Raw genomic sequence first — 27109 nt, 5'->3', positions numbered from 1 at the left:
AAAGGTGGACCTTTTCCCATAAAAACTTTATGTACCTAAATCAAATTTTACCCAGAGTGGACCTTTTCCCAGCGAAAGGGGCGGTTCTTTCGAACCCCCCGAACCCCCCCTGGCTACGGGCCTGTAAATTACCCACCTTGACTATACCGCCCAGCTCTCCGTGAAGCATTAAGAGATATTACATCAATATTTTGTATTTACTGTAGCGACGTCACATTAGCTTAACATTTTGAGATCCCCCTTTCAACAGAGACACGCTCTTGCATTATTAACACCCATAACCTCTCAGTCCGTTTGTGTATTAACTTAAACACGAGGCCGTATTGAAATTAATGTGATCATTAATACCTGCCTGTGCGTTTATTATTCCAGTTTCTATGGTGTAAATGTCTGATAGGCGTTCAATTTTCTGGAAAGGCTATTTGTCATCCGGATTGATTTGCAGTATACCGTGCGTAGTTCATCGCCGAATCTTAAACTGTCAATCTGTTCCATTCAGTACATGAAAAACTTGCAACGTGTAAATCGCATGTGAGCCGTGCTACGTGTAAAACATTTCGCCCAGTGAATCCACAATACAGTTTACATTGTTGGTGATATTTGATCAGTTGTCGTCGCTGCTGTGTTACAAAAAGGCATGCACACTCACGGTTCCCATATTTTAACAACATGTTATGTTTAAAAACACTGAAAATAAGACATGATGATAAAAAGGAGGGGACTTCTAACCACGAACAATACTGTTCAGGCATTAACCTAAACACGAATTGGGCGTCTAAGGGCAATATTATACAGCTGGGCTATACTGTACACTATTATGAAACGAGAGAATATCCCTATCTGTAAAAGATAAATAAATAAAACATCATATTACTCCCTTATTCGATTGTTTGGTCAGCTTTATTTAAAAAGATAAAAAGGGAAAGCACACACACGTCTTTTTGCCTCACTGTCCAAATGTAAGGCCAAGGCACTTGTACAATTGTGCGTAAATAGGAAAATTACATAATTATATCACCCGTTAAAGAAATAGACCTAGACACACAGAGTGTTAACCATTATACATTATAGGTATGTACATGTAACTGATACTTCTCGAGTGTATTTGTATCTGCAGACACACGACACTGCGTCGCCGTGCTGCTCAGCAACATTCCCTTCCTCATCATATATGTTGGAAAAGAGAGTAGCATATGTCCAGAAAACACAGACAGTAATTATAAGGTTATCATAAGGTTAAAATAACCAAAAAACGTCATGTAGCAACGTGACAATATAATAACGTTATGTGTTTGCTAGGTGTACGTGTACGTGTATGGCTGCATAATGGATTTTTTCGTCGACCGATACAATCGAGCGATATAGTTTGTATCAGTTCATTTTGTTTAGGGTCATAAAGCTCTCCAGGCCCCCGTAACTCGAAAGCATCGCGTATTGCGAATAGCGATATCACATAGAGGCTACACTGTATTATATGGGACGAGCATGGGCTACTTATGGAATCGAGACGCTTGCTCTCGGTCGCAATGCGCGATGCTTTCGAGATACGGGGCCCAGGTGTTCGCTTCCTGCTTCAATGAGTTTACTAATCGATCGTGTAGGGAGCTGAGACTCTTATCACATGACTCAAGTACCTATAAAACAGCCCTTAATGTCGCCAATCTCTGCAATTGAAGTAATACGTATTCTCTAAGTAAAATGCTCGAAACCGCTATGGATATGCTAAAAACAGGTCACGTAATAGTTTCTGTTTCTGATTGTACAGCCCAGCGCATATAAACAAGTCTCACTTATCTTTAGCTTATTTGTAACTAATCTGCTTATGTGTGCTGTAAGTATCTAACCCATTGATATCTTATAGTCATACAATGCTCGTTAGACCTTTATGCAACAATAAGATCAATAACTCGATGATAATATGTTTATGGCCAAGGTATGCCGCATTTAACACTGTTGAAAAATCCCATAAACCTGTTTACCAATTTTTTAAAGTTTAAGACATGAGAAGATCCAAATTTTGCCGCAGTGAGTGAATTTCACCGGTCCCAATTTCCATTACGAGAATGAATGAAACTACAAAGTAACAAGTCAAAAACGGGTTTGTGGATCGCTTTTCTGACAACAGTTTTGAACACCTTGGTGGTGAGCGCATTAACCAAATATCGAGATATCTAGGGTGCTATTTACTCGTTAAGGTCTCACACGAACGGCAAACGTCAAAGCAAACCCGCCGGTAATGTAGTCACGCTATTGCCTCTTTTCTCGACCGAGCAAAAACAACGCCGTTCATCCTGTCCTGCATGTGTGTTCAGGGTTGAATTGTGTATTCTTCTTATACGTAACCTTAATGTATATATTGAATATTGATTCAGTTGCGATTCAACACGCGTTCGTTGTTATAAGTTAAATACCCATGAACGTCGGAAACAACAAACAAATGGTCGCCCACTTCCGCGGTCGTTAAGACGTCTACGTATAGGAAAAACTGCGGAAATAGTGTCATTCTTGACTCCCCAACAAATGACATAATTAAATTGATTACTTTGTGAGTATATTTCTTTGAATAGTTAATTTATCAAGCATAAAATGTTTCAACTTGAATTTAAATAGAACATATTTCATTTGAAATGGTATTATTATTATTATTATTATTATAATTATTATTATTATTTTCACTTATTATCTAACTGTACTGCACCTGCAACTAGCAGCCCTCACAGCTGATGACCTTGAGACTGATTACCAGACAGTCATTGACGGTCATTTATGCATGCATGTATGACCAGATTCTAGAATATGCCTCACCCAGCTGTTTGGCCCATTGGTTATTAACTCATGAATTAATTTACGGTAAAACTGAATGCCTCAAGAAAAAGCGTTTAAGAAAATTCGCCCTGATCCGGTTTGCTTGTAACCAAAGTATAATTGAAATACGCGCAAATCAACTGAAAAGTAGTTACAAAAGTAACTATTAACCCTGATCGTAAAGCTGTGCTTACTTCTAGAAGCAAGACAAACCGTCACATAATCAGTATGGGTGTTGAAGATTGCATTCAAGCGAGGAAAAAATCGAAACTAAACGATCAGTGGGTGATCCGCATCACAATTCGAAGCTTTTAAATCTCTCTACATTCAGCTGTTTAATTTGTTCTAATTAGCATAAAGGAACTTTATAGTTGTTATTATGTATCAATATTGTTATTTATTATTTTTATCTGACTTTTTTATTATGTATTTTGCATTTATTCAACTCTTTATGATGTACCAAAATGTAAAAAGACGATTACAGTTATGAAAGTATAGAGAAACATCCAGTCTACATTCTGCATTCTGATTTTATAACCGCAAGTAAATCTTTGCATAATTACTTATAAATAAGTCATTTTGTAAATATTTCTAAATATTTCACCTATTTAAGTGGATTTTAAACAGTTCTACTACATGCCTTTTTGCGCCGAAGCATTAGGAACATATATTGAACTATTGATACATATTCCCCTAGTTACTTGTATTTCGTTTAAACTATTTTGTGTTCTAATGTAGCTTTTAAACATTTGTTATCGATTTCATAGTGCTTTGGCTTCGTGGGAACCTTTTCCATTATGTACGATATTACGTTTCACTTTATAATGCCTTAATACTTTTTTCCGCTTGCTCTTTTTGCGTCAAAATTACATTATGGATTGTGGATTTGTAAACGATATGTAGATAGAGTACCGAATAATCATTAAAGAAAACGTGTTGAATTTTTCATAACAATTGGGTCTACATTAATTTGTCATATAGATGTCTCAGGCTCATTGAACAACATGTCCATGTTGCAACGACCAAGGTCAAAGACCGCTCCGTAATCATGTTACATTTGAACCGAACTGACGTGAAAGTCGATGGAAGACTTTTGTCAGTGAGGATCGATACAAGGATTGTATTCACTTCTGACTGGAGTGAAATAAAGTGCATGCATTAATGAACTTATGCTCGAATGCCAGTTTTCGAGACGGCCACTGCGAACATAACGCACTTGCTGTTACCTTTAATACATGTATTATGTATGTCCCTCATCGATGTTTGAAGCCCGACTCAGCACAGCTAATGTACATACATGTACAGACAACAGTCACAGCATATTCACCCTGATGTTACAAGCATTTGAAACTCTCCTACAATTAAGTCACATTTCAGTCAATTCCCTTAAGGAAAGTGTATGTTGATATTTTAAATCCACGAAGACATATGCAAGCGAGCAAACAAAGTTATCAACTATTATCAGATCCAGTATTGAAGGAGAGCGTTTTGTTGCATTGAGGTTTTTCAATAATCAGAACTTTTCGAAACTATTTTCTCATATATTTACTATTCATTTTAATATCTTTTTGTTTTAAAGTGAGGTAAATTTCCTTTGATTATTTATCTATGATTAAGTTTTTGTTTTGCACTTAACACGTACATGTTATGTTCAAAATATATCCACTTCATATGTTATCCGAAAATTCACATTTCTATAAAAATTGCAAATATGATTGGAAGAATTCTAGAGCTGAACTAGCAAACTGCTTCTTATGTTCTCATAATGACAGGAAGCGAATAAATGATAATAATAATAATGATAATAATAATAATAATAAATCCCCTGGCCAAAGTACGTGCCTTACAGATCAAATATAAATTTCAGGGAATGAAAATGAGCAGAAGCTGAATTCACGCACACTATTTGATCACCATGAATGCACATGAAAGCATTATGTTACACTAAATCTGGCGTTTTGATCACACACTTTAAGTGTTTTATGGATTATCTCGCTCTATAATATACCCAAGCAAGTGTCTTCATAATATTCGTATCCAGTGTCTGCCTGCAAGGCGCCGGATTGGGCAGTACTGGGCAGTAGTTCGCAGGTACATTGGCCATTTCCGGTGCAGAGAACGTTTATAGCCGCACACTCCCAGTGATGCATACATAAGGTGCTGCATTCAGTTAGACTGCGGACATTCAGCGTAGATATGGGTGAGAGGGATGCGCGAGCACCTGCTCCTACCAGCTGGAACGTGGTTATGCTTCCAATACCTGAAATTATTATTATTATTATTATTATTATTATTATTATTATTATTATAACCAGGTGACCAGATTATTATTATAATAATCTACCCCCTCCTCTCAGACGTTCGATACATAAACCACTTTCTCTTGAATTTTTCTGAAGGCAAATTATACACTTGACCAATTTTTATCAGATGAATGCTATGAATAGATATAGCTGAAAATATAATTCATCTCCTCCGACACCGCTACCTCTCTAGACTTAGTATTGAATTGCGCGCGGCCTGGAACACAGTGCTCTAAGGTATGGCGTAATATTAAAAACGCGCTTTTCAAGCGTGGGTTCAGGGCACTACTTTTTTTCTAAATTTTTACTCAGTTAAATATGGCGATGGCAAGAAAATGAGAATCAAACGTTTTTCTTTTTTTTTTTGTCGTAATTTCCCAAAATTAGGAAATAATATTTTGTGTGTGGGGGGGGGGGGGGGGGGGGAGGGGGGGGGCGGTATTTTACACTGCTAGTCTTCGACTTGTGTTACCCCAGAGAAAGTGATATTAAGACCGGCGTTTAAGCTTACCGTGAACCTCCACTTCACAAAGCTGCAAGGCCTGGACGTCGCTGCCAACTTTAATGATCAACACATATCGTCCTTTTAGTGGTGACCCACAGGACAGAGACGTGTTCCCCACAGGTGCCACCCCCGGGTAACTGGCGCAGAGTTCATACTGGGTGAATGATGAACTATTCACGTAAATGGATCCAACTCTCACCTCAAAATTAACCAGACGCTCACCTGAAAATGGAGGCCAAACGTTACCTCTTCAAACTCTCCAAACCTTTTGAGTTTAAACAACACTTGTGTCACGTTCTTAGTTCTTTTTTAAATTTGTTTCACGTTCTTAATCAAACTACAAGTACATGCATGCACAAAGCGTGGGAAGCACAAATAGAATGAAATGATAAAAATTATATAAGACCGAATGTGTCATTTGGGAAACAGTAAAAACCACGAAAATAATTATTTATGATTTTGACGTTTGGTATACCAGTATTGGAAGTAAATGAAAGTTGACTTATCGAGAAACGCTTACTGGGTACATGCACATCAGCAACAGTAACAGCACAAAAAGGAAACGTATTTACGATAATGTTTAATAGATTTAGAGTGAATCCAAAGCAGAGAGGATTTGAATAAAACTTACTACAACAGTCGGCTCTGTTTGTTATGATGACGCCAGCCAGTTTTGCCGTGGTTTCTAAATCCACCAGCCACCAATCTCCCTGACCTCCATTTGTATGGGCACAACTGCCTCGATGCCAGTCGTCGTCATAGTTACCGTCCACAGCGAGACCGGCAATGTGTGTCTGGTAGGTGGAACTTTGGTATGCGGGTTTACCTTTGGCCAACTCCTGCGAGCAACCTCTACATAGTGGTGCGACTGCAAGGATAATAATAATAATAATAATAATAATAATAATAATAATTTTCCTAAAGGTTTGATGGAACACCCAATACTTAATTTCGTTTTCATTCTTGAAGAGAGCGGTAGGGTGTTTAAAGTACATTTTCAAAACGTGATAAAGGCAGCTGAGCGAGCGAATGATTGTTAGCGTAGACAGAATTATGTAAACATACACTCTTGCTTATAATGTTGGAATATTATTTTAACCTTCATGTATAATCCTAATTTTTGAGGCCTTATGTCCCACACGGGACGAAGAGGAATGATGATAATCCTCTTTTAATTTCACTGTGACAATATTCGCAAAACCATTGATATATCTGGCTTCGGCAATCACTAATAAAGAACGTGTAAGTCATGGTTCCAGAACCAATTTATTGGGTAATTCTCAATTGGCGATGAGAGTTGTATGTCCTGTGTGACAAGTTTGTATAAGCAGAATGTAAGGTCACATGTACGTTTGGGAGAACCTTATTCTATATAAGACGTGTCGTCAAAAAAGAACACTGTCAGCATCATCTCTTTGGAACAGTGTCAAAAACGCGACAAAAACCCGAGTTTCCAGAGGATCGATCAATATCAGACTCGTGTTTCGTGGCCTGGAACCAGATGTTCCACTAAGAAACCTTTTTTCGAACCAACAGAGGAAGAGCCGCCGATGAGTGTGGACCATACAACCACACTGCCGTGTAATGCGCCATTGAAGCATGCCTGGTTTTCTGCTTTTGGGAGATTCTGTTTTCTCCTCTAAAGTCTGATTTTTTTTTTACGTGATATTCGCTTTTCTCAATAAAATACCGATAATTTACCAAAATGCATAATTGCTAAAAGACACCCAAGCGAATAAAAATCCCCAAATTTACTGTAACTTGAAGGTATATGTAGAATATGGAAGCATAGTAAAATTCTAATAAGCTGGTTGTAAGTTACAATATTAATATACACTACCTGATGCCCGTCACATCAACCATTGAACCATGATAAGAGATTAGTATACACGATTTATTGAATGTCTTTATATACTATATTCTGTGTGAAAGTCTTCTTTCCACACTTGCCATGAGTCAAAGATTTTATATATTTTAATAATAATAATAATAATAATAGTTTGAAAAAAATGAAAGAAAAGACTGGACCGAGTTTGACAACCAAGGACGTTACCACTAGGCCAGCGAAACCTGCCACCTGATGTGTTATTGACAATATATAATACCTGTTACACATGTCGAAGCTTTACGGCAATTGCCGAAGGCTAGAAAATGCCGTCAAAAATACTTTTATCAGTTATAATCAAATTCAAACTACGGCCACCATCTTTCCACTGTTCTAAGGTATTGCTATCACCTGTCAGTTGTCAACAGATCGTTGTAGTTTGGGAGAAAAACGTGAAAAGGAGACTTGGACTGATCTGCTTTTACTATATACATGTAGATGTAGTTTCAGTGTACTGGGTTCATTTCTCCTGCCTCTTTCTGCATACTCCTGCAAACCTGTTGGTTACCCTCCGGGCGCCAACTTACATAGCCATAACCCAATGGGACATTGAGGATGACAATAAGTTAAGCCCCCTTTACACAGGACGGCGTCCTTTCTGCGTCCTGTAGTAGGGCCCCGTTTGAGAGTAAAAAAAATCACTTTACGTGCCGACTACCAACCGATCATTAAGCATTTATTCTGCAACCAAAACGATGCTTGTGTCTCCTTTCTACAATCACAGCGATGCCAGTTTCATGGTTGCATCAAGGACGCAGTTCAGTGTAAAGGGGATTTTACAGAAAACAACAATGGTGTAAAGATACAAATCAACATAGACAACAATGAAATCAGCTAGATTTAGGATTCAGAGTAGCCTGTTCAAGTCTCATAATTAGAGTGATTACTTTCTACAACACTACAATGAGTATACTTATAACTACTGTTTCTTCAATCGTGAATAGTGGCTGAAAAAGGCCAATTATGCGGCCAGCTCATTTGACATTAATTTTATTCTGAAGATAATTAACCGCATGACAGGTGCATTTCTCTTTTTGAATATTCCATCAGAGTGTACTGTATCTTGCTGAACAACTTTATCCAATTAAAAAGAAAACGCTTATTTTCTATCCCTCGATCGCACCAAAACCACATAAAACTGTTGTACTTTACCATAACCAGACTTACCAAGGATTGTAACAGTAACTCCTACTTGAAGTAGTCTAAGAACCGCCATACTTAATCATATAGCGACAACAACGGACATTTTATGTACGACGCAGACAGAGAAACCAAATAAAATGCCTGCCGCTGTTCCGGTTGGTGAATCAATTTAAGTGCGTGACACAATGTTCGTTGATGCTTTAATATTTAACAGAACGCCTTTTAATCTATCTGTAATAGTTTCTTAACTGATGCAAGGTAGCGTAAAACAGGCCCTTTCCTACGTCGTATGAAATCGAACCTCATTAAATAACAGTCTCTTGTATGAGGTAGATCAATACGTTAGGTATTTCGTTTTCTACATATAGATATTGAAGCAACAAATACTGTCAAATTATGAGATAATACTATTACATCATATATACATTGGAGTTAATTTGCTTATTTTAATCGATGCTATAACAGCAGTGTGTTTGTAGTGGACATTTTGCTATCAACACCGTTTTGAGGCTTTTTTAATCACAACAGTAAACACACCAATTACTGTTTCTTTTTTCACTTAGTGTAACTGCAACACGTGCTACACAAACTGGGCAATAGAAGTGTCACCCCTACTGAATCAATACTTTGGGGGAGATAAATGACTGTGGAATGATATATATGCTCCTGGTATCATTTTATTAACATCAAATTTCACAAAAAGACCAACAATATAATTCCATGGTACAGCAGTTTTATACTCTTTAGTCACATTATAAGTAGACCAGGCATTATAACTACTCAAGATCTACCTACTTTGATTACTCTGATTCATGGGATGACACTTCTATTGTCCATTGTGTGTACATGTAGGTAAAAGTAATGTGAACAGGGAGATGTGTTCACATGTTACATGGCTTGCCCTATATACATGTATTTCAACTCCCGCCCTGTTACGGGACATTTCATTCAGTTCAGCGTCACGGTCTCCGCGGACCATATTGTTTTACGTTTCCATAAGTTTTCATAAGTTTAAATCAGTTTTCCCCAGTTTTCATGAGTTTACATCATTTTAAAAACTTTCAAATTTATTGAAATACAATCTATGAACTTCAAAAACATTTTATAAAGTTTTCACGGACGTAAAGGTTGCCGTACGGTCACAGCAACACTTAGAATTGTGCAAGCAAAGTGCTCACATTTTCCTTTGACGAATATTCAGTTTAGAGATACATGAACAATGAAAAAACTAGAAAAGCACTCCGAGAGCGCAGACCTCCGCCAAGGCAGCACTTTTTGTTTATTATTGATTATTGATTGATTATTGATCCAGATCATACCAAAAACTAATCATCTGTTCCTTGGCCCACTTCTGACAGTTCCTGAAAATTTCATCAAAATCGGTCCATAACTTTTTGAGTTATGTTGATGACAGACAGACAAACAAACAAACAGGGGTGAAAACATAATCTCCTTGGCGGAGGTAAAAATTGAAAATTTGACTTACCAAGAACTGTCAAAGTAATGAACAGCAGCCTTCGCAACATCACACGCAATTCCACAGCAAGAGAATTACCTTTAGAAATGTCCTACATCAACAGCTCCTGAAGCGGGACTGATGATACAAAAAAAAAAAGTGGATGGAGTGGATCATTAGACGCTACCTTACTTCTGTTTCACATTCAGTGTAAATAGTGAAATAATATTACGCCATTTTTTTAATTGTACAGTCTGAAATCGAATGTACTTAACCGCTTTCACATACTTGATATAACTCAGGTGTCTATTCATTCACTGGATATCATATTTAAATAAATGTATGCTGACGTTTGTTTTGTACGTAATCTGAGAAAACTTCTTTGACCAAATATCAATTAACGGTCGATCACAGCTGGATTATAATGCTTTGCTTTTGCTAATAAAACAAGGAGAAATATTATCTGTATATCTGTTGGGCCACATAATGATAATTATTCGTTTTCTTCCCTTATGTGTATGTGTGTGTTTTATTTATGTTTTACTCATAAAAATAATATACAACATGATAAATTGAAGAAATACATGGCAGTTCGTCTCTGCAGGTAACAGTGCTGTTCTTCTTTATGGCCGTGTTGCTTTCAGATACATGAGAGGGTTTTGATAGTACCGGGTCTGCTCTGCACCCTGTTTTACGGAACGGCGAAATACAGAATTTTCTCATACCGAAGGATGCTATGATTTTAACCAATGGATGTACGTTCTCAAAAGACTATCTGTGTCGATTACCTGATTCATTTATTTATTATTATTATTATAATTTTTTTTTACAACCAAGCATGATCATTTATATTCAATGCGTTAGGATATTTAAGAACGTTTCAATCGTGTCGAACATTCCGGTTGTCATACAGTTTATGGGATGCCGTGGCACGTGTGGCAGAACATATATATACAGGGTTACCACTTAATATTAAGTAGCAACCCTGTAAATGATTCATTTCACCTTCACGCCAACATGACTTGAAAAAAGTAAATAAATATAAACAACGAATGGAATACAATGTAAAACAACACAAGACAGAGGTGCGTATCTTTTTGAATGAACACTTACTGCAAGGGTCTTGGCTCCCTTAATATCCTCCCCTAGGTCCCGCATTTGCCCCCCCCCCCCCCCCCCCCCCCCCCCCCCCCCCCCCCCCCCCCCACTGTTTAACCTCTTAACAAATGTATATTGTATCAGTTATTAAATGTACAATATATCTCACTACGATCACAACTTTATATCTGTACTTTTAATCATTTTCATTACGATAATATGTTTTTAATTGATTACCACAAGCATTGTGCAAAATTTCTAAAGGCCAAACTTTTTGTGTCCCATGTAAAAACCACAATAATTTCCGCTAATCCCAAGCCTGTACCGATCCAGTGAGACCCTGAGCTTCCGTTTCTTGCGCTTCCATGAATTCCAATCTGTCACTACTGGAATTCTACAATGTATTATGCCACGTATAAAAAACACACTAGGTAATCAACAAAACGGCAGTGGTCTCCAACTCATGAACCCTTGTTGACGTGGGATACTGTAATAACGAACTAATTATCCCAATAAACGTGACTGTTACACAGCATGTCCTACCGTGACATTTATTATTCTTCTTTGCCAGTTCTCAGTGCACGCTTCTCCAGTGTACACCTCAAGACTTATGCAAGACCGCCGACATGTTTCGGTAATTTTTTGCTCAGCAGCAGTAAGTATATCTTCTACAAAATACGAGAGTTGTATAAATCACCAAGATAATGCACAACTTCAAATCCATGCCATCGATTAACATTATTCTAAAACATCTTTATTATTGTTATACCAGTAATTAACATTCGGTTAATAACATTTTGGGACATCAGCCGGAACATGTACAAAAAACTAAGACGGTCATGCAGGGGGGTAGGCCTATCTGTGTGAAATTAGTTATTGAAAAATAGGGCCTACACATTCAACCCTCCGCCAACCCCAAACATATACAGAACTCATGGGACCTTGACCTTCCGTTTCTTGTGCTACCATTCCTCCTACCAGCTTGTGCACAGGTCATATACATTGCACGGACAGATATTAGTGTTTTTCCAGAGTACATGTATGTCTTTTCGTTACATAAATGACCAATGGCGTATGTAGGGTAATGAAGTCGTTTTCCAATTATAGTCGCTACTGAAATTCGCCATGCAGTGCTTTACTGTCAAATATAAAAAACACACTAAAGGTAATCAACAAGACGGCAGTGGTCTCCAAATCATGAACTCTTGCTGGAATACGTGGAATACACAAAATAACGAACTAATTATCCCGATAAACGTGACAGTTACAACGGCATGTCCTACTGTGACTCTTATTATTTCTGTTTGAGAGCTCTGAATGCACGCTACTCAAGTGTAGATCTCAAGGCATATGCAAGGCCGCCGGTATGATTAATTCTAGTTCAGCGGCAGAAAGTGTTCTCTTCAAAGAAGGGCGGGAGAGGTATAAATTGCAAGCAAACGCTGATCTGCGTCAGTTCGTATTCCAATGCATCAGAAATATAGTATTCAGAAACATGATGATCATCAGCCTCACATTATGTGCGCTGATATTTGTTCAGCCGACGACTGTCATGATTTCGTTTGCCCAAGAAAATGGCCAATCTGCCGGATTAACACATAAGTCGCCCAATATAGAGATTTGGACGCTTGCGGGATTCACGAAGGAGACATCACATCTTAGAGATGGAAGCCAAGAGATAACTACGGAAAAACCGACCAGTGGGATGCACGGAGACGTCACACAACAGTCGCCAACTACTGAGGGTGTAATGCACACGGGCGTAACACCACAGTTGCCAAATATTGAGGATGAAATACAGGTGGAAGTCACTGCAGCGTCAACCAGTCAAGACAATTTATTACAGGGAAGGTCAGACAACAGCAGTGAAACCTCTAATTCCTCAGACGTGACTCTCACGCCGTATAAATGGACCTGTGCAATATCTAAGGGACTTCATGTCACCTTTAAGGTCCACTGCAACTGTGACGGCCCATGCCATCTGTATAATGACTGTTGTTATGGGATGACTGAAAATACGACGTTGTGCACTGCCTCGGCCAGAATAACCAGTGTGCACAGTACCTCACTTCCTTTAACGCTTCCTGCACCCAACTTTACAGAAACTCAAAGTAACAGTACCACATCGACTGCATCACCTAACGATCCATCCCACTGGATAAGGGAGAAAAAGCAAGTCGATTCTTTGACCATTTCCCTGGCACTTAAAAGCTCCTGTAGAGCCATTCCAAAAATATCTCAGGCGCACCAAACAATGTTACCATACATGGATAGGTTTGGATTGCGGTATTGGATGGTGAACCAGTGTCCGTCGTCTTGGCTGGAAGAGGAAAGTCTAATCAAGTGCAGTGATATTACAAATACTAGCCTCGCAGAGGACGTGCTGTTGTACCAGCCAGTCACCGACCCAGATACAATGCTCACTTTCAAGAACAAGTACTGTGCAGCATGTAACGGTGTCAAGAACGGCGGGGAACCGTGGGAACTTGCTGTCTATTGCTCTAGGGCACTAGTTGACTACATAGAAGACTGCAGCAGCTCTGCTTGCGTTTTAAGAAAATTGAAGGATTTCGGATGTAATAGTATTTTCGAGCCGAAGTCGGACTGGAATTTAAGAACATGTTTCCGGGAAGTTGAGGACAAAGACTTTGGTCCTTGTGTGAACAATCTGATCAATGGAAGCGTGCAGGCTGTACCTCGGCCACGCCCCCTGCACTCAGCCTTAAGAGATGCCTGCATGGCGTACAACAACCCCTTTGTCATTAGGGGTGCTGATAACAGTTACAAGAACTACCACTGCATGGTGTGTTATCGAGGTGCTTATGGGCCCTGCGGTGAGTGGTGCGTTTAACTATATGTTAAAAACTTCTTATGTAAAAATTTCAGAACCGCGCATTAATGGCATTAATAATTATATAGGCCTATATAGTTTACTTGTCTCCATCGTAATGTCAGGGTTTTTAAAACCTCCAGAATAAAATAGAAGTTCAGTTTTCTCGGGATAACATTTTTGTTTACTTAAGTCGCGAATTTGATATGTGTTACCTGAATAAGTGGTACAGTTTGATTACGTCTAGTATAAGGAAGAAACTGCACACATGTTGATTTTCTGCCAAGGTCCGTTTAGAGTGCACTGTATGATTTCATTAGATTTATGTGTCTGGAAAAATAACATAACTGGAGATAGGTGTAATTTCAATTCAAATTACTTTCCATTTATGATCCGGAAAATTTGTACGGAAAATCTAACATAAATTATTGGAAAAATTACGTTTGTTATGGAAATATATCATGAAACTCATTAGAAGTCCAATTTAAGGCATATTAGATTTGCACCTTGAAATAAAACGTCACAGTAATTATTACACTTGAATCATTTCCAACAGTATAAAAGCAGTAAGTGTTAAGATAGGAAATTCTTAAAGATGCATACAAAGTCAATTTTTTGTCACAAAAACCAACCAAATGCCAGCATATAGTTACAAGTAGTATAACTAAGAGAATTACCAAAAGGCATTGTTTAATTTTACCCCAAAGTGATGTTTGAACAGATTTTTCTGCTGGTATTCTAAGCTGTATGTCAATGGGGCAGGAAAGTAGGTCACGGAAGTAGGTTAAATTTACAACCATAAATTTAAAGAAAGGAGCAGTCTAAAGGTCTTTTATGGCCGATCGAGTGATCTATTCAGTTTATCCCTTGGCATGTCGAAATTATTTGAGTCATATAAGAATCTAGTAGAAGTGGTTTACATGTGTTACTGGGAATCCACACTCCACCGATGCTCGGTTCGTATGTACCTTTAAATGGAATCAAGTTATAGGTCACTATAGATGACAGGTTCTTTTTAAATGTTGTAGTCACTTATCTGAAATCTACAAAACCTGATTTTACCCCTTGACAACGATCACATTTGTGCAGAAGTGGCACAGTGACAAATAATTAAGTTCAGTGGAAGATATCATAAGCTCTTCAAACGTGTTCTGTAAGTTTAAGGCTATATTGTACTGTTGTCACCTTGATAAAGAGTCTCGATAGGAATTTCGCGTTTGATTTCAACTCCCCCCCCCCAAAAAAAAATAATAATAATAAATAAATAAAAATAATAAATTAGGTGAATTACATGTTGTTGGTTTATTTATTTAGTGAATTAAAATGTTTTATTCAGATCAGCATTTCACACGGCCACCTGCCAGAGAACTGAGTCTTTCTTTCCGCGCCCTATTGTACCTGGGAGACCAAGACAGAAAACAGAATGATGACGTAAGGACTAGGTCGCGAACAACGACGTACAATAATCATAAATGATGAGGATGATAATGAAAACTGGATATTGAAAAAAGCTAAATATAATTTTCTTCATTAATTCTTTCTCGCATTTGTCATGTTAATATTTTGATGAAATAATGAGCAGTCCCCCCCCCCCCCCAAGTTTTATTGTTGTACATTGTCATCCTAAACTATAAATCGAATAATCATGCATTTAGCCTGCACACGCGTCTTTTTTCCAGCCTGTAGATCAGCAGCTAGTGTGCCCCCCTGGATTTGTTCCTGATGCCCAGGACTGCCGCCCCCTTATGTACAATTTCACAGTGGTGCGGTCGCCCGTTCCCTTACATTTTGAACCGTGTGGCTGGGCTCCAACACCAAGAGATGGCTGTAGAGATATCAAACGTGATGGTCGATTGGTAGCTGTACTGAGAGCGGTGCCGGCACTTTTTTATACTTGTAGCCAGAATTACGGCGCGGATAACACGTCTACCACCTTTGTCGTGAAAGCATTGGTCACTCTTCGCGTGAGACTGGCCCATTTAGAGGAAGGTCGCAACATCTTCGACCAAGTGCAAGCATGGATGGAAAATGCTCTGAAGAACATGCAGTTGAAGATATCCGGAGGGCCAGTGGGTATACGTTCAGGATCGTTCTCTGCCTGCATGAAGAACGTCACGAACCACGACTCCGTGCCGCCATTTTATGGAGCGACCACGCTGTCTACCCCGAAGCAGAACCGAGGAAACAGTCCTGTCGGTAACGTTACACTTTTGATGTTAATGGCTCTGGTGGTAGCGGTGAGGTATTTTTAGCTATGGGCAAGAGCGAAAGATATAGGATTTGGCACTACTGCCGATTGGGATAATCAATACATCGATATGTTATGTTTATTATTGTTGTTAAGTAATTTTACGTTTTAATTATTGTTAAGTTATAAAAGCAGTCACAGTTTACTATCTATTAAAATTTATCTCATAAACTCCGCCCAAAAAGATTTTATTTTTCCCTTGGTTTATAACAGAATAACTAAAAAATTATGGGCAAATTTTGATAATCTTTTTCGGGTTAAGTAAGAAATGGGCCAACGTAGAAGCGTTTAGATTTTGGTGGCGATTCTTTATTTGATAATAATTAACAATTGGGCTGTCTTGGTGAAGTGCACTCTCTTAGTCTTTTCTAGTATGGGTTATCAAGATGCTCTATTCTGTATTCAGTTTGGATAATTAATCCCTGCACGCAGCAGACTGTTCTCAGACTGTTCTCTGAGTGTTCTCTGTTACATGTAGAGGCCAACAGAGTGGTTACCATGTAATAGCCCCTACATGAAGTTTTTATGGACAGTGCGGGAAAGTGCACATACCTGTATATGCCGCTGGGGTGGATTGAGGTCGTCTTCTGGGTCTTCCGGAAGACTGTCAGATATTTAAGTTTACATTGACGGGTATCGATTTTTTTTCTGTCAGAAGACGGTCAAAATGGAGGATGGATCAACAAAGATTATTGAAAATCTAGTGAAAAATCAATTTGTGGTCCTGGCAGAGGGTACCATATTAGCTTTAGTTCACTTTTTGATTCACTGTGAAAACGGTAGCAGGTTTTGTGGTCCATGTTTGGTAGCGTACATTTAGTCGGTTGATCTTTGCGAGGAAATTAGTTATAGCAAACATTTTCTTAATCGAAGTAATATTATTATCAATTTGATAAATAAAAATGTATTAGTGGAAAGGTCGACAGTAAAGGCGAGGTATTTACTACATGTACACGTAAATATTGATGTTATTCAATTATTCGGAAACAGATCAATTTGTATTAATTATATCATCGATAGTGCAATATAAGCATTTATATAAGATTAATAGATAATTTGACGATTGGTGTCACGTAAATTCCAAATTATCTAGATACTTTAACTAATAGCGATTTTAGCTTAATTCAGCATAAATAGTTATAGTAGGAGAAGAACACGGTATGATAGACCTTTTCAGAGAACAAAAGACTTCAATATCTATTCATCCAGCAAAAGCCCTATTGCACACAATGTTTTAAAGAATTTATTGATTGTCGAGGTTTAAGCGTAGATTACATTAGCCATGGCCGACGATTTAGTCTTTTTTTTTTTTTTTTTTTTTTTTTTTTTTTTTTTTTTTTTGATATCGTGCATGACAACGATCTTTAGCGAATATATTTACAAAACGTGCAGACGACATGCTATTTCTCCGTCATGACCTTGAGATCAAGTAAGAAAAAAGTTTTTTTTAAAGAAAAATAGGAGCACGAAGATCTTTCAATCTCATTGCAATCGCCAAACGCTTTTCGTATCCTTGCATTGAAGGTCGATGTCCCCTGTACATTATTAACACCCATGCGGTCAGAATAAGGAATCATTCGGCATGTAATTGACAAATAAGTTTCCTAAAATATATCTACTATGTGCCTCCTTAAACCACCAAAGGTGAAACTGAAACAGTCGAAAAACTGGTTCAACCGTTGTTACGATCACCACAAGTCCACCGAACAATGTCCGTACGGGAACGGTGCAATACCAACTATGAAAATACTACAGTGTACATGTACGGTCGACAGACTTGCAATTTTCAAATACTGTCGAGTACCGTGCGTGCATCGGACATAGCATGGCAAATGTAATCTAGGCTTAAAATGAGTAATTCATGCATTTTGAAATGTCATTTTATATACATTTTAGAGTTCTAGAATTCGAAGAATATTTTTAAGTGTTGTAAATTTATCGTGTTGTAAAGCGAAAAGTAACGGTTGGCTATTTTTATTAATTCCAAATTAGTAGAATTCAATTAAAATCCAATGATATAAAATTTTGCTAGTTATTAAGTGCAAGTATAATTTTGGAAGGAAGTAAATTAAGTTGCTGTTCAAATATTGAATTTTGGAAATTATCAATGTCTCAAAATTGGGATAACTGTTTGAATCAAAAATCAAAAAGTGAAATTTTATGACGATGATAGAAGCCGTTCGCTGGACGATTACCATTTTGAATTCATGGTCAATAAGTTAAAATAAAATGTAATACATCTCATTTGGGTTTGTCAAAAATAAAAGCGGCCTAAAAGCATTTCAACCTACATACCGTGTTTGTCATTTCATTTCGTTAAAGGGATAATAACTCTTCGTTTCGGCCAAAAAATGAATTTTCCTGGAGTAAACAACATTTTTCCCATACTTACCAATGGTTAATGAATCCATTTTTACATTCAAAGTTAGTCCCTGGATTTTTTCTAAAAAGTTTGGATTTTTGTTAAAATCTCTTAAGAGATTTTAACAGAGTATAGCCATCAATGGAGGTCACGTGGTCTAAAGACAAGCTCAGATATCAGAATAATAGCTATAACTGCCGTTTTTGTGGTAAAACAGAATATATTATATTTCTATGAGTTATTCACATTGTTTTTATTGTGAAATATAGATCTCATACGAAGAGTTATTATCCCTTTAATTGATTCTGCGGTATACAAGGGGCAGAGATTACAAAAAATACATTTTTAATAGGCAATTAAGTGAATTTTGTTAACTTTTTATGATAGATTTCTGTCCACCCTGCAAATTATTAAAAAATTATTATTATTTTATTTTATTATTTTTTCTTTGTCCAAGTGGGGTAGTGTTGCCGACAACACTAATCGGCAGGGGGGTTTGGCTCCTATTTCCTCCCCCTCCCTCCCCTCCCTCATTTCTTGCGTGTTTACCTTGATTGTGTAATTTGCGTTTTTGTATTGTTATTGGTACCTTCATTATTGTAATTATTTTATTTGTAATTGCCTTTACTTAATACTTTATTTCACCATACAATCGGCCAATAAACGACTGTTCCCACCATTCTGAGCCAGTCGTTTAACAGTTGTACCCTACAATGTCTTTTTCAAATGTGTCATGCAAACCTGCCATTACATTTGATATTATCACCAATTAATCTCACCTCAAATCTTCTGGTGACGGGTAAACCTGACCTATGAATACAGTAGATACGACGGGGAAATCTCTTGACTTAGCACAACACACACCGGCTTCATTTTACGAATGATAACACCTTTTAGGACCCATGTGCTTCTTATTCACAGCCAGCGAGACGACAAGGTGACCAGAAGCCCATTACAACAGTCGTGTCAGTTTTAAAATATTTATGTAAAAAAAGCAGGCTGTCTATGCAATCTTTTAATTTTGATATCTCAACCTGAACGCAGCGTCGGCTGACGGAAGCCTCTTTGTTACAGTATCACAGCTGAGGACACAAAAACTAAAATTTTGTCAACATGGCTGCCACAAAAGTGATGTTGTGGGGTTTTATTTCGGCGTGGGTGCTTGGATTAACGGCAGGTAAGTTGAAATCGGATTCTAGGGCAGTGTCGGGCTAGTCCGTTCCAAGTTAAAGATATACGGTAATTATTCAAAAATTTCAAACAGTTAATTTTTTTTTTGTATTCTTAAAAACATTTATCATTTAAGCCACTTTCAACCAATGTACTTTCCTACACAAACCCATCTTCCTTTTCGATTTTTTTTAAATTTAAATGAAAATTCATAGGTATTTTCATTGTTTATTTATTTATTTTAATTTATACGCTATTAAAATATTGAAATATCGTTATTTTCGGGTGGAAATCATTATCTCATTATGTTAAAGTTTATTAAATCTAGACACCACGGTTCGAATTCAATAAATTCAAACATTATGAGGTGATGGTTTTTGGTGATTTTGTTTTGGTGTGATGAAAGAATATATTTTACGGACGGGGGGGGGGGGGGGGGGGGGGGGGGGGGGGGGTCGGCCAAATTTTGCAATAAAGAGAACCGAGGGCACTTTGGTTATCAATCTAAAATTTGTTTCATCAAGCGTGTGGTTCATTGGTCTTGCATCCAAATGATTGTTTAATGACTCAAAGTTTCTTTAATAGGACTAAAGTATCAAACTTCAGGTATTTGCCAGTTTAATGGATCTCTTTTTTTATCTCATCGTTCGCCGTTCCTTGTAAAATCATATTTTCAAATGGAAAAGTAAATGTTCCCGTTTTACAAGAGATTGGGTTTCTAATTATGCACTCTCATACAAAATTTGTAAAGGCACATTTCATTCTATCTGCACTAAATGTTATTTAGCTATTGGCAAATTTAGTTAGTGCGTTCCAGAGGTAGAATTTTACAACGTGTATTAGGTAAATTTAGATGGTGTGTTTTAGAATTTTGTATTTCAATGTTTATAATGTACATGTACATAGCGATGTGACAAAAGTGGAGAACGGTTTTAAATATTAATTAAAAAAAAAAAAGAACAAACAGGCATTATAGATATTTATCCGAGCTTTCTTGCTCTCATTCCAGGCGAAAGGACTCTAAAAGATGACTATATTGCAGCGCTGATGCAAATAGCCACCGTGATCGGGTGCACAGTGTCCGTATTGCGGATTTTTATACGGCCAATATTTGACGGAATTGGATTTGTGCGCCAAAAGTTGCGCTAGAGACACTAACAAACATTATGCAAGAGTAACGAGAAGTAAAGTCACTATCTGTTAATAAAGAACATTTGTGACGGTGTTTGGATGCGTGATTGTACCCGGGACATGCATAGTTTCTAGCTTTTGGCTGGCAAAATTTTTAACATTACTCACAAAAATACGTCTCCGCATTCTTACTTGCGTCAGTTTTTGAATGATAATTCGAAGAAATCCTCACCTTTGGTCCTAGGATAGAAATTTTTGTTAGAAATTGTTACATCTATCTTAAGGATTAAGGGTCAATACTTTTATATGCCATATAAGGAGCAGTGTGAGGGAATAACGATGGGGATGTGGCAGCAAGGCAAGCATGATTTGCCCAAGACACTGTCTGTAAAGACAGGAAAAACAAAATCCTTGACATTTCTTGTGAAATAAAACAATCAGAATTTGCTCAAAGGTCTCCCTGTAATTATCGTCGTCCAACTCAAGGAGATGACGTACCTATGCAGCAAGACAAGCAGGATTTGCTTACGGGCTTAACGGCACTTTTTGTAAAGACATGAAAAACAAAACCCTTGACACTTCTTGTGAAGTAAATCAATCAGAATTTGCTCAAAGGTCTGCCTGTTATTATCGTCGTCCAATTCAGGGAGATGAGGTACCTATGCAGCAAGGCAAGCATGATTAGCTTACGGCACCATTTGTAAAGCAAGGAAAACAAAACCCTTGAGACTTCTTGTGAAACAAAACAATCAGAAATTTAAGATTTTTCGTTGCTAAACGTAGTTATATTTATTCTTGCAAAACTACTTGTAAGATGTCGATTACGCGGTTCAGCTCGCAATTTGTGAATCTCGTGAATTTTTGACAAAGTATCGCCGTCTAAGTCAAGGAAATAAACCTTTCTTTTTTACATATAACGTTTATTAAGTACTTGTGCCAACATTTACAACAGTTTCAAGGTGTATGCAGTTTAAGCGTAGATAAAGTGATTGTTATATCTTGTGACTTGTAATTTACGGGTTTTGTTTTCCCTGTCTTTACAAAAGGTGCCGTAAGCAAATCATGCTTGTCTTGCTGCATAGGTGCGTCATCTCCTTGAGTTGGACGACGGTAATTACAGGCCGACCTTTGAGCAAATTCTGATTGTTTTGTTTCACAATTAAGATGTCTGAAGGGCTTTGTTTTTCCTGTCTTTACAAAAAGTGCCTTGGGCAAATCATGCTTGCCTTGCTGCCACACCCCCATCGTTATTCGTTACATTTTAGATAATGTACAAACAGAAAAACTTTTAGGTGTATATAGTTTAATATATTAATGAAAATCTTAGCTGGATTGACTATGTGCATAAAAAGTATTAACAGAAACTTTCCCTTCTATCTAAAGTAAAACGATACTTAACATTGGAAACAAGAAAACGGTTTTATAATGCTCATATACCACCACATCTGGATTACTGCAAAACTAGAAGATATAAACAAACTTCAAAAAACGTGGAGCAAGAATCATTCTCGATATCCCAGAAAAAAGAAGCCAAGAAATATCCAATAATTGAACTATTCAGGAAACTAAAATGGCAAACAATCTATGAACGGATAGAATTTAAGTACGCCACATTAGTTTTTAAATCTTTAAATGGACTCTCACCTAAATACACCAATGACTTACTGGGAATTACAACCACAGACACTACAGGCAGAATCACCCGTAGATTACCGATCAAATAATAAGGGAAATATCTATTTACCAGTTGGCAGACATAAAGACATATCAACATGGACCTCGATTAAAATATGGAACTGCCTACACTCTGAAATAACAAACACCGAAGACTTAGATACTTTAAAAATATTTTTTTAAGAAAAGTAAGTTTTATGTATTCAACTATTAAGTCATGTAGCTTTAGGATTTTTACTAACACAATGCCTTCTGTTTTATTCTTATTACTTTTGTTATTCCAACTCTTTTCATTTTTACCTCATTGTCATTTAAATTTCATAATTTATTCATCTTTTATTCATTAACACAATATTTAATTTTAACCCCTAGAGGGCCATGTGTAAGATAAGTGTGTGCACTTAACATGTTTTAACCTCTTTAAAAATAAAAATAAAGTTCATTACGGAAACGGCAATACATTGCCATGTCAGATGGTTACTTTCAAGTTCCGAATAGCGGGACGTGTACGGGTATTTATTTGGACAATTCTTCGCCTATTAAAAATTCAAGATTTCCCAGGCCTGTTCGTACGCAATCCAACCATTTTGACATTCATGCGAGACTTCCATCATGGCGGTGCCCTGTGTTCATGAATATAACGCAATCACAACCGGTCGCAATCTCAGCACGATAGATTCGCGGTTCTTTGCTTGTCAAAAGCAATGTTAAAGATTAGTTTCCATAAGGGAATTGTTTGCGAGTTTATTTGACCTTAGAGCTAAAGCGTTAAAAGAAAACTGTTAAAATGTTAGATTAGATGTTTTACTGTTTTAAATATTTGTTTTGACCATTGAATAGAGCAAAACTATAAATCACTCTCTGACAATTGAAACCCCATAATGTTATTTGAAATCAAAGAAATTAGTGCTCAGGAATTTTTGGTAGCTATAGCTGAAGTGGACAGAGAAGCCAACCTGAAGAGTGCCACATTCTAAGGTGCATCGCCAGAGCGTCGTATGACTTGAGTATATTTCTTAGGGCAAGTAGGGTGTGATTGGGTGTGGGTATGACCTAGCAAGTTCCTCCAACCCTTGTGGGCATGGCTTGACTGTTCTGGATGGCCAAATAGGCTACCTTCAAGTTTAACCTTTCCCCTGCTTGGGACCACGATGGTAGAACTTGAAAAGTCCATCCAGTAATTTCTGGGTACAAGTCAAAAGAACTCCATTGAATCCTTGAACCCAAGCTCATGCCCTTAATTATAATTATAATATATAATTATTATAATTACCAATGTCTCTCCTCATATGGGCAATGACCCCACTGGGAAAAACGTTTGAGGGCACCTGATGAAGGCCTACCACACATATACATTGTATGCTAACATTCTATTTTTACCGCCTGTGGTACTCATTTAAACACTAGCTGAAGGAAAAGAAAGAGACTTTTGTTGGACTTAGAGAAAGGGGAAAGCATAAAGATCACCAAAATGTCATTGCCGCACCCTTTCCCTAGTCTGCCAGTATGGCCCTTTTTTTCTTTTTTTTATGCATGAAGTACCCTAAACAGAATTCAGTGTTCAGATATCCAAAGCCATATTTTTGGTTCTGCCAGTATCTGCAGAGGTCCACAGTTCCGTCCATTCGTCTTTGGAACACCTGAATGGTAAATCATCGGGTTTTTTTGTAATGCAAAATATGTTATACAACCTGAATATCTAATGTGCATTTCTAATATAATTCAAATAGAACTGTTTTAAGAAGAAAATGGATACACGTACATGTATCTCATACGGATTACATTTGCGACAAAGGAAAGCTCACAAATGAAGGTCTTATTAATACATCAAATTTCTAAAATAATTTTATCTATTTTGGTACCCTGTTAACCTGGTTAACGCGTTGGGACTGAATCTTTTAGGTGTAATTATCAAAGTACATATACAATCGTACCGTCCAGCCACCGCCGTCGGTCTTCATATCGCAGTAGACATCATGTTTTTTTTTTCAGTTTTACTGAGAATGATGGTATACACGCCACTGATCCTTACCCTTTATTTTTTTAACAATGTTTATTCTTACCCTTTTATGATACAGCTCTGCACAGCCCTTGTCTTGCGTTAGAAAAGAACAGCAAAGCATTTTCACATCGAGTGTTTTATCTTTATAACGGACCAAAAATTAATTCATAAAGCTCCCAATATATCACTCCCCATAAAATTAAGCCGTTTGAGCTCATTACCATCTTTGTCTTGGAGCGTCATCAGTCCATATGAAACTAATATTGAGTAAAGTATGCAATAATTAAAATTTTAAGTTTACCACGATCACAGGTATATATTATAATGATATTTTGTCATTATATTTGCAACAGTCTCCCTCTCTCATCCCTCAGCTCTTTACAGCGTCTAGTCAGTCACACAGTCACAACTAATGCAATGTTGCTATCATCAGTTTATGAAAATTTTGAGTAATTTTTCGTTGCATTAGCTATATAAGCGGGAGCATAATAGTACTTGGCGCGGTCATGTTGTCTCTTTAGAACGCAATAAGACAGTCCCGCTTTCTTCTGGCCGTCATATGTAGCTGTTTACTATTAAGTTACATTCCACAGCCTTGATAGTGCGTGATCAATAAAGGAATGACTTAAAAGACAGGTTTTGAGTATATAAATGTGTGTGTGTGTGTGTGTGTATGTGTGTGTGTGCGCGTTTTCGGCATGGATCAGCAGCAACACTATATTCCCAGAGATTTAGATCGATCCAGGGATTAAGAATTAGATCGACCTAACCCCCTGGGGGTTCAAGCTAAATTGCAGTCAGCCGAGCGCGCACCATAGTTAATTACCCCCTTACAGCTTTCAGTAGGCGGGACAGACGCTTAAGCCGGCTAAGCTGACAGTAATCTAGTGAGACTCCCCACAGGGATAGATCGATCTAAAATCTATGGAAATGGGGTGTTAGTGTACATCAGAAATAACAACAAAAGACGTCTGCTCTCTAGGTTGTGACACTATGCAATCATTGTGTTAGCAACAACAGGTAAAAGCCACACAAAGAGAACATTTTTATTTGCCACAGGACTTGTGGTTTTTCCTTCCTCTCTGAGGTCACCTCTTAGAAAGAAAAGGATGTACAGATGCGAGAAAAATAATATACTACTCATTACTGATTTTTAGGTAAGTGCAAATTTTTTGAAGCATTACATTTCTTCCTTTTTCAAGAGTTTGAAATTAAATCGTTTTTGACACGCCGAAAAGTTTATTTTACATGTACAACTGTACTGTACATGGACAGGTGTCCAATCTAGTACCTGTGTTTCGCACTGTATACTTAAACAATAGATAAATGTCTAGATGCAGGTAGACTTATCCTGACTGAAAGTTATGCGTCTACCGAAGTTTATATGTAATTATTACCTAATATAGTATAGAGTTGAAGCTATCTTATACACTGTATATAGAGGTTCCCCACTCCACTTCACGCCATTAGAACATTCCCGAAACTAAGCAAACAAAGTAACTGGATGCAGTGTTTAAGGGATATATACACGTAAATAGGGTGGATGAAACACGCCGCGCGCGCGCGCGCGCACACACACACACACACACACACATACTTGTCTATGTGTACCAACCGAGGACATCAGCACAACACCATACAACCGAGGACATCTTATTCCTTGGTTAAATCAAAATAAAAACATTCAATTTAGGGTAAAATCTATTCGAGTATGAATGTTATAAATTAATTTTTTATAAAAACTAATTTTTTGCTGACAAGAATTTTACATTCTAACCGAGGACACACACGGACACACACATGGACAGACACTACACATTACAACCGAGGACATGCATGCATCTACATGTAATAATGATTGTACTTTTAATGCAAAGCAAATTTTATATAGCGTTACTTTGCAGCAATTCACATTTTTATGAAATTCTTTCATATTTAAGGTAAATTCCAAAATAACACCAGAGGTGATGATTAAATGAACAGTTATACAATATTTAATGCTGGGCTTTGCCACTTTTTTAGAATTGAAGATTATGAGATAAAACATCAATTAATTTAGGAAAAGAAAGGATACTGATGAAATAAAATAAAAGACCAAAGAAATTCGTTTTCAAACATTTTATTTTCATAATGCTTATTTTCTATTTAGCACTCTTTTATTATCATGAATTTTATATTTTGATAACACAAAGTGTCGTCCATTGGATACAGACTTGCACAGTACACAATTTTACAATTGAGGACATCATGCCAGCAGCACCCAAAATTGTGCTTTCTTCCAATTTGATGCAATATTATATAATGCTTAACAGCATAATGATCATCAATTTTTTATAATAAAATATTAGTATCATGAATATTCAGAAAATGTGACTAGCAAAGGTTTTCAGGTTCATGGAACTCCAAAGTCATACTTTGAAAATGCTAAATGTATACAAGAGAGCACTGTACTGAAATGGGTTTCTTTCCATTTTTAACTTTTTTACATAAAATAATA

The 27109-nt window shown here is 37.2% G+C and overlaps 2 protein-coding genes and 1 long non-coding RNA gene across 4 annotated transcripts; 2 read left to right on the top strand and 1 right to left on the bottom strand.

Moving 5' to 3' along the window:
- Positions 1–4343: 4343 nt before the first annotated feature.
- Positions 4344–10227, bottom strand: LOC147759452 (fucolectin-like). 2 transcript variants are annotated; one of them, XM_086997758.1, is made up of 4 exons: positions 10128–10227; positions 6245–6481; positions 5620–5835; positions 4344–5065 (listed from the first exon to the last, which is right to left on the bottom strand). In XM_086997758.1, the coding sequence occupies exons 1-4, from the start codon at positions 10165–10167 to the stop codon at positions 4803–4805; spliced, it is 756 nt and encodes a 251-aa protein (XP_086853884.1). In that variant the 5' UTR covers positions 10168–10227; the 3' UTR covers positions 4344–4802. The 2 variants fall into 2 exon arrangements, with proteins under 2 accessions (XP_086853884.1, XP_086853883.1); XM_086997757.1 differs by lacking the exon at positions 10128–10227 and adding an exon at positions 8666–9114.
- A 2395-nt stretch (positions 10228–12622) lies between these two features.
- LOC106181344 (uncharacterized) lies at positions 12623–17441 on the top strand. Its single transcript, XM_013565700.2, has 3 exons — positions 12623–14029; positions 15362–15456; positions 15705–17441. The coding sequence occupies exons 1-3, from the start codon at positions 12691–12693 to the stop codon at positions 16275–16277; spliced, it is 2007 nt and encodes a 668-aa protein (XP_013421154.2). The 5' UTR covers positions 12623–12690; the 3' UTR covers positions 16278–17441.
- A 2033-nt stretch (positions 17442–19474) lies between these two features.
- LOC147759451 (uncharacterized) lies at positions 19475–21981 on the top strand. Its single transcript, XR_015331478.1, has 2 exons — positions 19475–19812; positions 20815–21981. It is a non-coding gene; the product is annotated as an uncharacterized LOC147759451 (long non-coding RNA).
- Positions 21982–27109: the final 5128 nt, after the last annotated feature.

Source organism: Lingula anatina, chromosome 10, assembly GCF_051362555.1.
Source record: "Lingula anatina isolate TDL-2025a chromosome 10, LinAna3.0, whole genome shotgun sequence".
NCBI lineage: Eukaryota > Metazoa > Brachiopoda > Lingulata > Lingulida > Lingulidae > Lingula > Lingula anatina.
Note: the sequence above shows the minus strand (reverse complement) of the source record. Positions and strands in the feature narration are given on the sequence as shown.

Coding starts and splice junctions, on each gene's coding strand:
- LOC147759452 (XM_086997757.1), bottom strand. CDS start 8,714: ATGGCGGTTCTTAGACTACTTCAAGTAGGAGTTACTGTTACAATCCTT. Junction 6,482..8,665: donor AGTTACTGTTACAATCCTTG/GTAAGTCTGGTT, acceptor TTATCCTTGCAG/TCGCACCACTATGTAGAGGT. Junction 5,836..6,244: donor AAACAGAGCCGACTGTTGTA/GTAAGTTTTATT, acceptor CTCCATTTTCAG/GTGAGCGTCTGGTTAATTTT.
- LOC106181344 (XM_013565700.2), top strand. CDS start 12,691: ATGATGATCATCAGCCTCACATTATGTGCGCTGATATTTGTTCAGCCG. Junction 14,030..15,361: donor AGGTGCTTATGGGCCCTGCG/GTGAGTGGTGCG, acceptor TGTTTTATTCAG/ATCAGCATTTCACACGGCCA. Junction 15,457..15,704: donor ACAGAAAACAGAATGATGAC/GTAAGGACTAGG, acceptor TCTTTTTTCCAG/CCTGTAGATCAGCAGCTAGT.